The sequence below is a fragment of the Gossypium arboreum genome, chromosome 4 (genome assembly GCF_025698485.1).
Source record: "Gossypium arboreum isolate Shixiya-1 chromosome 4, ASM2569848v2, whole genome shotgun sequence".
NCBI classification, from domain to species: domain Eukaryota; kingdom Viridiplantae; phylum Streptophyta; class Magnoliopsida; order Malvales; family Malvaceae; genus Gossypium; species Gossypium arboreum.
In genome coordinates, this window is record NC_069073.1 from 402,275 (window position 1) to 417,464 (window position 15,190).

Sequence of the window (15,190 nt, forward strand, 5' to 3'; positions counted from 1 at the left end):
CCCTTGCATTTTGGAATGTATTCAAGATGATAAATACAGGCTCATTCATCCACCATGTGGATCATTTAAATATTTTATGGTTTTGATAGATGCATTTAGGGGGAGTATTCGATCGAGTCGAGTCGAATCGAGTTAAAAAATTTCAAGTTAGTCGAGTTGATGAATTCTATTTTAGCAACCGAACTCAATGTAATTCTTTTTTCCAACCAAATCGAGTCAAAAAATTTTGAGTCAAGTCGAGTCGAGCTAACGAATCCTATTGTTTATACTTAATGTTGCATTTACATGGACCAATTATTTAACTAGTAGACGAAGTGCAAGATTATTTAACTATATAAGCAATATAATAGTTTTGCCTTTTAACTTAATGGATAAATATTTATCAAAATGACATAGTTTTACTTTTTAACTTAATAATTTTAACTTTTAACTTTAAAAAGGTAAATATTTATCAAAACAACATAGTTTTACCTTTTCTTATTTGGATATTTGGATAACTTGAATTGTATAATTCATATTCGAGTTAAACAGAAAATTTTTATTTTTTATTCGAGTTGATCCGAATAACCGATTAACTCGAATAACTCAAACTATTTAATTCAAATTTTAAATTTTTTATCGAGTTTTTCGAATTGAATCGAATTTTGTTCACCCTTAGATGCATGTGTAAAAGGGTCACATGTGTGTTTATTATCAACACGTAACCTAGCGTTTGCGAGATCATTTGTGCAAGTAATTAAATTAAAGGCATAGTTTTCAGATTATGCAATTAAGACAATTTGTCTTAATAATACTAGTGAGTTTATATTTAGGCTTTCAATGACTATAGTAAGTTTATCAGAATAACAATTGAAAGTCCTATTGCTCATGTTCATACACAAAATGATTTGGTATAATCATTTATTAAATGCCTCCAATTAATTGCTAGACTGTTACTAATGAGATCAAAGCTTCTCATCTCAACGGGTTTTTCCTAATAAAGGTTTTCATGAGACACATTTTTCTCTAATAGACATCTAATGGGAAGTGTTACAAATATATAAATGTGAAAGTTCATATTCTAACCCCATCATTTATGAGATAAACCCCTTATTCATTTTTGAAAATAAATATGCAAGTTGCTTAATGTATGTGTTAATGAAGAACTTAAGTAAGCTTCATTTATTTGTATTGCATTGAATGACAATGGCTTATAAATAGAACCCTTGGGTGAGTGAAATAAAATACGAAAAAAATCTCTATTAATTACTTTTTTTTATGAATGGTGAAATTCATTAATCCAAGAATGCAGTTAAACTGTTACAAAAAAACAAAAAAAATTGTACAGTAACTTTAATCTATACAAACAAATTAACCAATGATACCCTAAGAAGCATAAAGTGAAGCATTAACAGAATCAGTTCTATTGATTGGTCTTCCTCCTAAGTGAGCCCGCACAATCTTTTTAATCTACATCAAGATAACATTTTCAGTCAAGAAAGATGCACCAAAATACCTTTTGTTCCTCTATCTCCATATCACATACAAATATGCACTCCAAGCAAGCTTAAGTATAGCAACAAGTAATGACTTTCCTTTTTAAGTTGCAATATCGCCTAAGTTAACACTTGCCTCCAAGTTCCCACAGCCCTATGAATGGAGCAAAGGTGCAAAATTGACTACCACACCTTCCTTGAAAAACTGCACTAAAAGAAAGTGATTACGTCTCTCTGTAACATCCATACAAAAAAAAAAAACAACAAGTATCAACCAAAATTCCAAAAGCAAGCAAACGATCCCTGGTTGGGAGTCTGTTAAGAATGACCATCCAAGCACTAAGAGAATGTTTGGGAATATGTAAAGGAAACCATAACAAACGTTGCCATTCCACCTTCATACCATTAGTTCTAATTGCCTCCCACAATCGAGAAGTACTCACTTTTTCATTAGCAAATTGTTGAGAAGAGACAGGAGCCAAATGCTTCAACTTAAGCATCATTTGCCAATTCTAGCTACGCATTGAAGTAGAATCCAGAAAACTCCTACCCTTTAACACATATTCACTAACCTAAGCGATCCAAAGAGATCCCTCTCTTGCAAGCAAGGTACGGATAAGCTACAAAATACAAGCTTGATTCTATTCTATCACATTTTTTAGTCACAAGCCCCCTAAAATTAAGGTAAACATATTGCCTTGCAACAAACACGAGCCCCTCGACCGAAGCCAAACTTTCATTTCCAAAAGAAACTAAGACGATATTGATAAACCTTCTTCAGAACACTCTTAGGCATTAGAAATTAGCAACTCCAATAAGCTTGCACACTAAAGATCATAACCTTAATGAGTTGCAATCTACCAGCATAACTCAAGTGCTCAGTAGACCACCCTTGAATCCTGTCCAAATCATTTTAGTTAAAGCAGCACAGTCAGACCGAGATAGCTTTCAAGAAATAAGAGGAACACCAAGGTACCTCGCTGGTAGCCTACCAACTTTAAACCCTATACAAGTAGTCATGAGAGCCAACTCCTCTTGAAGCACCCTAACAGCAAACAATTCACTTTTGGAGGCATTGAGTTGCAACTTAGAAAGTAAGTAAAATTGTTAAAGAACACAATAAACACCAGCCACTGAATCAGTAGTACCCTTAGAAAAAATAAGAAGATCATCAGCAAACATTAGATGAGTCAACCGCACTCGAAGGCACTTAAGATGATACTTGAATAAAGTATTTATGGCAGCAACATCCAATAACTTGGATAACACATCCATTGCAAGTACAAAGAGGTAAAGAGAGGGAGGATCTCCCTGCCTAATACCTTTCCTTCCTCAAAAGAACCCTACAAGTCTTCTATTATGGAAGACAAAGAATCGAGGAGTAGTTAAACAAACTTTAATCCACTTCAAGAACTTTTCAAAGAACCCTTCAGCTCTAAGTACTGAAAGCAAAAAACCTTAGTGTAAAGAATCAAACTTCTTTTGAATATCAACCTTCAAGGCACATCTAGGAAAAATATGTCTTCTACCATACCCTCGCATTAGCTCATGAGCCAACATGGTATTATTAGTGATACTATGCCCTCTAACAAAGGCACTCTGACTATTAAAATCAAAGCAGGCAGAAAATAGTCATTCTATTAACCAAAACCTTGGTTATGCACTGATAAACTACACTGCAACAAGAAATAGGCCAAAAATCCTTTGCATAGCTAGGATTATCATATTTGGGAATAAAAGAAATTGAGGTACTATAAAAGGCAGCCAAGAGAGTGGAGGATGCAAAAGAATACTGAAAAACTTCAAGAAAATCAGGCTCCACTATACCCTATGCAGATTTGAAAAAGAAAGTTGTGAAACTATCAGAACTAGGGGCTTTCTCATTCCCTTGCCTAAAAATAATTGCATTTATCTTCTCATTGGTAATAGGGCTAGTTAACATATGATGAATATCGTTAGACAATTTAGGCAGTAACTACTGAAGTAAAAAATCTGGGCACTTAACAACATTGGAATCAACTGCGCCAAGAAGATTTTGATAAAACCCCAAAATCTCTACAGAAATCTAATCAAAAGATGCCAACCGATGATGCAGTCGTTAAGAGCACCAAAAATATCCTATTCCCTGTAAAATAATAAAAAAGAACAGTAAAGGGGAAGTAGGGTCGAATCCTCAGGGATCGGATTATACGAATACTTGTTTCTCGAAATCCTGGGCAAAATCGTGCCTAAGAAAACCTGCGTGACAGAAAAAAATAAAAAAATAACAGAACTAAAGATTTGATTTAGAAAAAATAAAAAACAGAATCTAAATTTGACTGAAATTATGATTACGAAAATAGTAAAAATAATAAAAAGAGTTGAAGGAAAAGAAATTATTATTTATAGATTCTAACCTCCAGTTGTCTCATTCCGCTTTGGGCCCTTCTCAACTCAAGTAAGCCAATTATAGTAGAAGAGGACGCCTACGACCACCAGCTTTAAAGATTAGACTTTCGATTTTTAGGAAACCTGACTCTAGCCAGTAATCTATACTAGATCAACGCTTCTCAATGACGAATCACACGCCATTTCGTCTCTTTAGCTCGCCAACCTCTGACGCAGTAAGTTAACGAACCGACTATGCAATCCTTCCAAAACATACAAAGCGGTCGCCTTTGCATATGCTGAAAAGCTTACTTCTTAAGGGCCATGGACGAAAGCTTCAGCTCGTAGTGCAGAGAAACGATGAATACTTGGTGAGAAGGCTAAGTACGGATTCTAGGCCTCAAGAATCCTTTTTGGGGAATATTGACAACTTTCGACTAGATAGGTTCTAGTGGCTCATGATAATGGTGGAAAAAGAAATAAATATAAAAATGGAAAAAGGAATTTTATTGAAAAAAAATATGAAAAAACAAAAGCCTAGACTTTTAGGGGGAGAGTGTTTACAGAAAAAGATAAAACCCAAATAGAGTCACTTCACCCCCTATCTATAGTGCTAGGGAGATAGTCTAATTTAACTTAAATTTTAAAAAGATAAATACATTTAATTAAAGATAAATAAAGATAATTAAAATAAAATCCTAAAATTAAATAATACTAATAATTATCTTAATATTAATTATCCTAATATAAATAAAATGGAGTCTTATAAAATAAAATCTCTTCTTTTTTCGTTTTTAGTCCTTGTGTTTTCCATGCTCGCACTTTTGGCACAATCTTTTTCCTGTGTCGCATATCAGCCCATTGTGTCTCCAAATTCGCACTTTTGTCCCTTAATTTTACTTTTACCTCTAAATCAGTCCCTAATCAATAAAAAGACATAAATAGCTCAAATTAGTAGGATTAAGCCCAGAATAAACACATGATTAATACATGAAAATACATTATTCTAGAGCATTATCAACCGATTACTAGTTGCATCAAAAAGAGAAGTAACAATGTGCTTATTCCTCTTAACTGCAACAGTACTATGAAAAAATTTAGTGCTTTGATCCCCCTCTCTGATCCATTGAACCCGAGCTTTTTGCTAATAAAAACATGCTTCGGCCTCTTGTAAAAGCAAAAGATCAGCTCTCACCTTATCAATATGACCATTTCTAACTAGATCACCTCGCAACAAAGCAAGCTTCAAGCTCTCCAACTCTTCAGCCTTAGCCTTAACTCAAGCAAAAATATTACCAAAAACCTCAGTGTTGAGCATATTCAAGACAAGTTTAAGTCTCTTAAACTTGGTAAATAAATTCAACATAAGATCACCTACCATAGTAGGCTGCCAAGATTTATTATTAGGCCGCTCCAACCAAACAATAAAAGGACAATGATCCAAACAACTAGGAGCAACAAACTCAACCCATGAATGAGGCAGAAACTGCAACCAAGTTACCTTAACAAGAACTCTATGAAGCTTCTTCGCAATTGGCCTATCCAATTTATTATTAGACTAAGTGAAAACAGGACCAAAATAAGCATGATCAAAGACTTCAATCTCCCTAACTAAAGCTTGAAAATTTTTCATACCAACAGTAAAAAATTAAGAACTATCGAAAAAAGAACTCTCCTCAGGCAAAAACGTGACATTAAAGTCACCACCTAACAATCACGGAGCATCACCAACCTGGCCACTCATAGAACACAAGTGAGACCATAGCTCTCAACGAGAAACACCATCATTACAAGCATAAACAGCTGAAAAGAAGACTTTCTGATGTTTCACTTACACACTGCATGTAATACATTAACCAAAGACATATAACACATCCACAATACAAGTATTCTTATAACTAAGCCAAATTCTACCTTTAACAGCATGATCATAATTGCAAACATAGTTCCACCCCTGAAAATACTTTCCCAAAATAATCATTATTTTCCAACAAACAACAAACATCAATTTTCAATCTAACTAACCTATCAACTACAAGTTTTTACTTTAGAGGATTATTAAACCCCCTAATATTCTAAAAGATAATGATCATGGAACACGAGGAGAATATGTACCTCTTTTATCACATCATTTTCCTCGCCCTTTAGCAGAAGAATTATTCATTTTTTTATTACCTTTGTCAAGGTTCTCTTGCTTTGTTGCCATTAAAGATCTCACGAAAGGAGCTACTTCCAGCGAGGCTAACCTAGGCTTCTGAGGAGAAAACTCAAGCTGTTCAGTTTCATTATCATCATCAACAACATCTTGTTCAGCATCAATATCATCAGCAACAACATCATTAGAATCCACAAGGTCAACATTCAAAGCTTCAAATCTATTATTAGATCCCCCCAAGACAAACATGCTTTGGTTTAAGAGTAAGAGAAAGATCCAAAACCATGGTTTTACCCTTAAAGGAAACTTTAAAAGTTGAAATCAAAGCTGCACCACTATCAGGGGCACTTCGAACCGCAACAGATTTTTTAGGAACAAAATTTTAAGCAGTGCCTGCACCATATTGCTTAACCTTCCAAAATTTCACCTCATTCTTCTTAGAACAGTGCTTACTAGAATGACTGAAAGATCAACACTGCAAACAACGCATCGGCAGCCATGGTACTTCAACTCTAATAGAAACAAATGAACTATCACACAATTCAATATCAATAAAAAGAAAGAGTTCAAAATCAACAGAAATCTCAAAATACACCTGCGCATAAGCAAGATGTTGTTGCAAAGTTGTGATATTATTCATGTAAAAGGGAGCATCAAACGCACTTACAATGTAACTAAGCCCCTTTTGAGTAAAAAACTCTACTCGAATAATATTAAGGGCTCCTACTTTGTAGAAATTAGGCTCCTACTTTTAAGGGAGAAATCCAATCTCTAGAAATTAGGCTCCTACTTTCTCAGCACCATCGGCTTGTTCTAGATATGCCAAGGGCTATGATCCAAAACCCAATCTCGAGCAATAGAAGAAGAAAATTAAAAAATAAACAAATTTTCTCCTACCATCTTGACTTCAACAACCTCTTGTTTACTCCAAAGCATATCAATCCACTTCTGTAGCGAACAAAATTGGGAACTCGCCCACGAAATTGAGCAACCAGCAAGTGCTGCCACCTCTGAATCCCTTCATCAAACACCTCACTCGGAGGTTTGACGGTAATAGAACCACCATAGATTTTTGGTTAAAAAAACCTTCAAACTTTGCTCAGAAGACGAATCAAAAAGCTTCCTTCAATCCAAAGCTTATGAAGAGGACATAACACAAAATCAAAGCCAAGAAGCAACAAATAACACAAAATCAACAAGAAAATGAAGAAAATCAAGCCAAACCCCCCCCCCAAAAAAAAATCAAGAAGAAACAGCAAAGAACCAAGAGAACTCCTGCGTGCCAAAAGCCAGCTAATGTGCACAAGGAGGATTCTTTTAACGTAATCCCTAACTCTGAACACTAAGAAGAAGCTTTGTTTCTACCCTATTGGGAACTTCATTGAACACCTTTGAGACGCCTTTGGCTTAGAGAAAAATGTTATTTACTTTTTAATGTTCTTTTATTTGATAATTTTATAACACACACAAATTTATAGTAATAATAATATAATAATTTAGATAATAATAAAAACACCAATATACATTTTTATCTCTTTTTTTTCTTTTCTTTCTCTTTCTTTTCCGTTTAATTATGTCATCTTTGTACTCTTTAAACTTTTAAAATCTAGTTGTTTAGGCTTTAATTTATGGAATTTATTCTTTCTATTTGACTAATTTAAAACTAAAATCCAATTGGAAACAATTCTATTGAACCTTCGCTGATTTTGAATATTTGACATTTTAATTTTAAAATGTTTGATTTAAAATAGAAATCAATTAACTTTATTATTAGTAAATTTTAAGTAAGTTGTAAAAGAAATAAAATTTAAATTAGAGTAGGTGGACTACATTTTAAATTAAAATTAAATAGAATTGACTAAATTTTTAAATTAAAAGTAAAGAGATTAACGAATAATTAGGCCTTTCTCTCTCTTATTTTTCTTCCACCCAAACCTAAAAATTATATATATATATAAAAAAACCACCAACATGTCAATGTTAGGTTTGTTGTTTAATATATAGTTATAGATATAAAATCATTGATTTTTGAATATGTTGAACCTAGAGTTTTAAGTTGAGTAATTTTTTATAAAAGTATCATGGAAGTCTTTATACTATGAGTTACCTTGTATTTTATTCCTTTATTAAAAAATAGGTAAATTAGTCCTTATATATTAGATCAAAGAGTAAATTGACCATTCTATTAAAATTTATATCCATTTTACTATTAAAAACTAGTATACGTCTATATAAAGTACACATGGCACGCCAAGTATAACTATTTGGTTATTTTATCAACCACGCCAATTTTTAACAATAAAAATAGGTAAGATTTTTAATAGAAATGACCAATTTACTTTTTGATTTAACGTATAAGGATTAATTTACCTATTTTTTGAGTAAAGAGGTAAAATGAAATTTAACTCTTAATGTAGAGACATTTATAGTGATTTTTGCGCAAAATTGGCGTTCCTTTTAGTTGTTCCAATATGTTCATTTTATACATCAAAACTAAATGATAAATAATAAAATTTTAATAATCACCTTTTTTTTTTTCTAATAACTTTTGTTCATACAAGTTTCAACGATGGAGGAGACAAAGAAGAGAGGGTGGTAACGCAAAGAGGACTGATTCACCTAAACAGGCGGAAGAGTTAAAGAAGTACAAGAAGAGAAAAAAAAGTTATTGTGAATGTAAGGAGGGAAGGCAGGGAATAAGTGCTCAAGGTTGCTAAGGGAAAAAATCCTTATTTCATTGTCTTGAAGGACATTTATTGGGGATAGTTCTCTTATCTGGTAGTGGTGACGTGGCAAGTTGTTATAAATAAGTTGTTATCATGGAGTACGTGAAGGACGTGCACGATGAGGTCCATTTTATTGTTCTTTTTTGAAGCAACACAAAGTTATTATGTTCAGGTGAGTCCTAATAATCTTTGAGGAGAGTGCTCACACTTGGAATAATGTTTATATTAAGAATCGGGTGGCCAAACTATGGTAAGTGGGAAGCTTGATGAAAGGGGACATTCCCTCTAATAACGAATAGTCTCATGTTGGATAACTAATCTAGGAGGTTGAGCAGTCGAGCATAGTTTAACAGATAAGCGATAAAGGACTGTCTTCAAGAATCCTCCTAATGCACTCTAGAAATGTCATGTATCTAGCTCGAGTAGGTATCATAATATTTTATAAATATCTATTTTAAAGTTAGTGTTTAGATCAAATTTAGACATACACTATTAAAAAAAAAAGCAAAAATTATTTTTTATTAATATGAATTTCCAATTTATCCGTTTACCTCTTAACGCGCAAAAGTTGGCGCGTGATTACATAAACAAATGTGTACAAAAATTTCCAATGCTGAATGATTAATACAACAACCCTAAACCTGGATTTTAAATTTAATTAATTAAAATAGTGATTGCATTCTTGACTTTATCTTATCAGCTATTTTATCATTGAATGCACATTTCAATTTTTAAAGTCCAACGCTCTTACTTCATTAGATCTTTGCCTGCCAATTACAATTGCTCATTCAAATCCCCACTCAATCCAACTCCATTAATTCCTTTTCCTTCTTTCAATCTTAATCTAAATTTTCTTTATGGCCGATCATCAATTCCGCTTATTTTGCAGGTAATATTCCAATCTTATTCTTTCTGGAAAAAGAAAAAAGTCAACTTTTTTTTCCATGTTGCTTTTAAATTTGAGTTTTGTTTTATGGTTAAAGTGAAAAGGAAAGGAAGATTTAGTTTTCACGGAAAAAAGTGTGGATTCGGTGCAGTTCAGTAGACTGTGATCGGATCCACCGCAGGTAATGGCTTTCTTAATTGCTTTTTTTTTTTCAAAATTAATTCTTGCTTGGTTGCCGAGAAAACTATGGAAATGAATTTTGAAATGAACGAATTCAATTTTCAGAATGTGTTATTTGCGAACTTTTATCAAATTGAAAGAAGATTTTAGAATAACTTGAACTCAATTAGCTTAATTGTTGAATTCGAGGGAACTTTTCTATCTTGAATTCGTGTTGATGATTTTACTTCATTTCTTAATTAGTTTCTTTTTTCTATCTTTGCATAAAGGTTCATGTTCTGTTCTGATTGGAATCAATAGGAGTTCAATTTGTAATGCAATCTGTTGACGAGAGTAAGGAAAAGAAGACGAATTTGAAACGATCAAGATCACTATCCCTGCACGATATGCCCGTAACTGACAGCCCCGCAACGCAAACCCTTGACCATTATGATATTTTCCCTGTTAAAGATATAGTTCAATCACCATTACCTGGATATGTAGCACCTACATCTGTTAGTTTTAGTCCAGATGATAGTTTGATAGCATATTTATTTAGTCCTGAAGAAACTTTGAGTAGAAAGGTTTTTGCTTTTGATCTCAATGCTGTCAAGCAAGATTTATTCTTCTCTCCCCCGGATGGTGGACTTGACGAGAGTAATATATCACCAGAAGAGAAGTTGAGGAGGGAGAGGTCCAGGGAGCGTGGGCTGGGTGTCACACGTTATGAATGGGTGAAGACTATCTCAAAGAAGAAAACTATTATGGTGCCTTTACCTGGTGGTGTATGTGGAACAATCTCATCTGTTAATTTGAATATACTGTTAATAATGGCTTATTTAGTCCATGCATGATGTTCTGTATGTGTTACTGTTGTCTACATATGCTACTTTCCCTATATCTTAAGCACTGGGGCTTTCCATGTTCTACTTATCTTTGTTGATAAGTTTTGTTATAATCTAAAATATACGCAAAATACTATAGTGTTGAACCAATGATTTTTTAAGTGTTTTTTTTTTTTAATTGGGGCCATCAGGGCATGTTTCTAGGAGCAATAATATATAGATTTAAGTGAAAGAAGTGTGTTCTTTTATTTATGTTTAATCTGAACTGGGAGAGGTTGTGTTGGTTGATGCTTTCTCTTGATACTTCATTGACCACAATTTGCCAATTTGTGAAGTTGCATTCTGGAATGCTATTGCTGTTAAGAGTCCGCAGCACAGTAGATTCCTTTATAACAACAACTCCCTGTTGTGTGAATTAGCTGGTCAATAACATTTTTTCTCACCAATGTGATTATTTCATGCCAACCTATCGCCACTTTTTATTGCTTTGCACTGTTATCTTTTATGCTACTTCTGTGTGTGTGTACATTTCTTTTATCAACTCTTGCATGCAATTTAAGGATTTTGTTTTCCCTGATAATTTGCTTTCCTTTCTATGGGCAGATCTATTTCCAGGATTTTTCTGGTTCAAAACCAGTGCTCAAGCTTCCGAGCACGTCATCATCACCAATAATTGATCCACATCTTTCGCCAGATGGTACCATGCTTGCTTACATAAGAGAGTATGAGCTACACGTTCTAAATCTTTTGTACAATGAACAAAGACAATTAACATATGGTGCCAATGGGAACACTGTGGTAAGTTTATATCACCAGTAATTGTTCACTTCTCTGGATATTCATATTTTTATGAGTTTTCTTTTCTTCTTTTCTCCTTTTCTGGCCCTGTCTATGAAGGGGAGGGGGGGGGGGGGAAGGTTGGTGTAGAAGAAAGTATGTACATATTTAATTTAATGATGCAACCTACAAGGCTTTCAGTGCCATTAACTGCATCATACAATGTAGAAATCATAGGGCAACTTTTCCTGCCTTCTATAAAAATTATTGAATGAATAATATCAAATGCAATAGGCTCTAACTGTTTGATTTTTACCTGGTTTCAATATACTCTGTGTGTGGCAAATTAGATTTTTACCCCCTTGTCTTGAATGACATTATTTTTAATGAATTGCAGACTCATGGACTTGCTGAATATATAGCTCAGGTGAGAATTTCTTTCAATTTCCTTACTTTTGTTCACATATTTATATAAATTAGTCACTGGTTTGTATGAAATTGGAACTGATTACTGCTTTTGAGAGCAAATAGAAGTTACAGTTCTTTGCGAGGTGTACATCCAATGCCATAAAGCTACAATGATGCCAAACTTCATTTTTTCCCCCATTTAATTGCTCTATCGTGCACATAGATTTCTCTCCTTCATATTTGGGGAATTTGATTGCTTGCAGGAAGAGATGGATAGAAAAACTGGGTATTGGTGGTCACTTGATGGCAAATTCATTGCATTTACAGAGGTTGATTATTCTGAGATACCTCTTTTTAGAATTATGCACCAAGGTAAAAGCTCAGTTGGTCCAGAGGCACAAGAAGACCATGCATATCCTTTTGCAGGAGCTTCAAATGTCAAGGTTCGGCTTGGGGTGGTGTCCACCACCGGTGGCCCTGTTACCTGGATGGATCTTCTATGTGGGGGACCTAACTCTGATGATGAATATTTGGCTAGAGTAAATTGGATGCATGCAAATGTTCTCACAGCCCAAGTCGTAAATAGGTCTCAAACCAAACTAAAGATCCTTAAGTTTGATATCAAGACAGGCAAAAAAGATGTTGTAATGGTTGAAGAACTAAAACCTTGGATTAATTTACATGATTGCTTTACACCTCTGGATAAAGGAGCCAGCAGATATTCTGCGGGGTTCATCTGGGCAAGTGAAAAAACCGGATTCAGACATCTTTATCTGCATGATGCTAATGGGACATGCTTAGGGCCCATTACAAGGGGCGATTGGATGGTTGAGCAAATTGCTGGTATAAATGAGGCTGCAGGGCTTGTATATTTCACTGGAACTCTTGATGGACCCTTAGAATCACACCTTTACTGTGCTAAGCTATGCCCAGATGAGAATTCAACTTTGCAAGCTCCTGTCAGATTGACTCATGGCAAGGGAAAACATGTGGTTGTGCTTGATCACCACATGCGGAAATTTGTTGATATTTATGATTCTCTTGATTCTCCCCCTAGGGTTTCACTATGCAACTTGATAGATGGAAGTGTAATAATGTCTATTTATGAGCCGCCATCAACAATTCCCGGGCTTGAAAGACTTCAACTTGAGCCTCCAGAGATAGTTCACATACAGGCAAATGATGGTACCAGACTATATGGGGCTTTATATAAGCCTGATGCAACAAGATTTGGACCCCCACCGTACAAAACCTTGATCAGTGTGTATGGTGGTCCTGGTGTTCAGCTTGTTTATGATTCTTGGATAAATACAGTTGACATGCGAGCGCAATATTTGCGAAGCAAAGGCATTTTGGTTTGGAAGGTTTGTGTTTCCCGCATTCACAACTTTCTTTTCCCTTAAGTTTAGTTCATGATACACTATCGTTCTAGTTAGGGTATATGACTGAAAAACAGGCTCTTATCCTCCAATAAAACGATTGGTAGGGGAAGGGACTAGTGATTCCTAAATTCCTTAAGCCATCTATTAATTTAGCTATTATTTATAATGTCTAATGGTAAAAATATCATGGAAGCCCTTGTAGAAGTCAAATTGCATTTTACCCTCTCTACTAAAAAAATAAGCAAATTGGTCCTTTCATGTTAGATCAAAGAGTAAATTAGTCTTTTTTGTTAAAATTTTGATCCCTTTGTACTATTAAAAACTGGTGTCATTGACAAAATAATCAGATAGCGACATGTAGTGTGCCACGTATATATCATGTTGACGTACATGAATTAGTTTTTAACAGTAAAAATAGATAAAATTTTTAATAAAAGGATTAGTTTGCATTTTGATCTAACGTATAAAGATTAATTTACCTATTTTTTTAGTAGAGCCAAAATGCAATCCAGGCTTCTATGGTACTTTTACCAATGTCTAATCTGTGTCAGCAGCTTTTTCAGACATCTTATGCATCTCTTTAGTTCCCCCTACCTGAAATATGCTCTTTGCAGTTAGATAATAGAGGAACAGCTAGACGTGGACTGAAGTTTGAAGGCTATCTCAACGGCAGCATTGGCCGTGTCGATGCTGAGGATCAGCTCACCGGTGCTGAATGGCTAATTAAACAAGGGCTAGCAAAGCCTGCTCATATCGGGTTATACGGTTGGAGCTATGGTGGCTATCTCTCAGCCATGGTGTTGGCCAGGTTCCCTGATGTTTTCCGATGCGCCATTTCAGGTGCTCCTGTTACATCATGGGATGGCTACGACACATTTTACACCGAGAAGTACATGGGATTCCCTTCCGAGGGTGCTGAAAGTTTTGAGTATGGCTCCGTGATGCACCATGTTAACAAGATGAAAGGAAGACTGCTGTTGGTCCATGGCATGATCGACGAAAATGTACATTTTAGGCACACTGCAAGGCTCGTTAACGCACTTGTGGCAGCTGGGAAACCGTATGAGTTACTGATATTTCCAGATGAACGCCACATGCCACGCCGTCACAGGGACCGGATTTACATGGAAGAGAGGATATGGGAATTCATTGACAGGAGCTTGTGAGGTAAACTTCCATGTTTATATATCATCTCTTCGAGAGTAGTTTTGTTTATTCGAAAAATAATAATAATAAGTACTTTGGGATTCATTTCTCTTTCTAATTTTTTTATCAATTTATAAATCTGGGACAAATTTTCTTTTGTACTAATCATTTTTTTTTTAAATTTCATTTGAACTTTTGCCACTCTAAGCTGGTTTTGACGTGGAAGCTATCTATTGGTCGAGTGACACGAAGACACATAATAGCTTTAACACAAAATCCCGAAAGAAGTATATCTACAAAAATGCCCTTCACGTGTTAAGAATTTGGAATTCTTCTTGCTTAAGAGGCAAGAAAAAAAAATTATTTTAGGGTAATAAAAATGTACTGCCCATAAGATGATATATTCTCTTATAATTCCCACTTGAAGAGTACTCGGAGAATTTATCGTAAAACGGAGATTATTTGGGATCAGCAAAACGTAACAACTTTATATTATTTCAATTAAGGAAATGTTAAAATAATATTATGCATATGAATAACTTACATACATCTAATTGATTATATAATCACCATATTTTGAATTTGTCGGAGATGTGGCATCGCGAAACCTCCTGTTTATAAATGCCTTTCAAAATAAGAGAGATATTTTTGACATTTAAGCAACCCTACGCACTTTAAAACACTTAATCTCTTTTTTTACCTTATCATTTTTTTACCGCCTTTTCATAAAAATAAATTTAATAAATTCCAATTATTTAAAATAATTACATATTTTAAAAAAAATTAAATTAAAATTTGCATTACATTTACGTTTTAAGTACTCGTATAGTTGTTCCGATGAAACTCGTCAACGGTCTTTTATTA

The 15,190-nt window shown here is 34.4% G+C and overlaps 2 protein-coding genes across 7 annotated transcripts; one reads left to right on the plus strand and one right to left on the minus strand.

Moving 5' to 3' along the window:
• Positions 1 to 1,274: 1,274 nt before the first annotated feature.
• LOC128291862 (uncharacterized) lies at positions 1,275 to 7,459 on the minus strand. Of its 4 annotated transcripts, XR_008281806.1 has the most exons (5): positions 5,221 to 5,945; positions 5,038 to 5,115; positions 3,872 to 4,762; positions 1,879 to 3,713; positions 1,275 to 1,680 (listed from the first exon to the last, which is right to left on the minus strand). XR_008281806.1 is itself a non-coding variant. In XM_053027321.1 (2 exons), exons 1-2 carry the CDS (start codon positions 6,244 to 6,246, stop codon positions 4,584 to 4,586), a joined length of 408 nt encoding a protein of 135 aa, XP_052883281.1. In that variant the 5' UTR covers positions 6,247 to 7,459; the 3' UTR covers positions 4,329 to 4,583. The 4 variants fall into 4 exon arrangements, 1 of the variants encoding a protein (XP_052883281.1); XR_008281805.1 differs by having other exon boundaries at positions 3,872 to 5,115; XR_008281807.1 differs by having other exon boundaries at positions 4,918 to 5,945.
• A 1,882-nt stretch (positions 7,460 to 9,341) lies between these two features.
• LOC108460709 (uncharacterized) lies at positions 9,342 to 14,491 on the plus strand. Of its 3 annotated transcripts, XM_053027227.1 has the most exons (7): positions 9,343 to 9,612; positions 9,707 to 9,790; positions 10,059 to 10,553; positions 11,217 to 11,411; positions 11,788 to 11,817; positions 12,062 to 13,162; positions 13,795 to 14,491. In XM_053027227.1, exons 3-7 carry the CDS (start codon positions 10,104 to 10,106, stop codon positions 14,344 to 14,346), a joined length of 2,328 nt encoding a protein of 775 aa, XP_052883187.1. In that variant the 5' UTR covers positions 9,343 to 9,612; positions 9,707 to 9,790; positions 10,059 to 10,103; the 3' UTR covers positions 14,347 to 14,491. The 3 variants fall into 3 exon arrangements, with proteins under 3 accessions (XP_017615801.1, XP_052883187.1, XP_017615800.1); XM_017760312.2 differs by lacking the exon at positions 9,707 to 9,790 and having other exon boundaries at positions 9,342 to 9,612; positions 10,090 to 10,553; XM_017760311.2 differs by lacking the exon at positions 9,707 to 9,790 and having other exon boundaries at positions 9,344 to 9,612.
• The last annotated feature ends 699 nt before the right edge of the window (positions 14,492 to 15,190 follow it).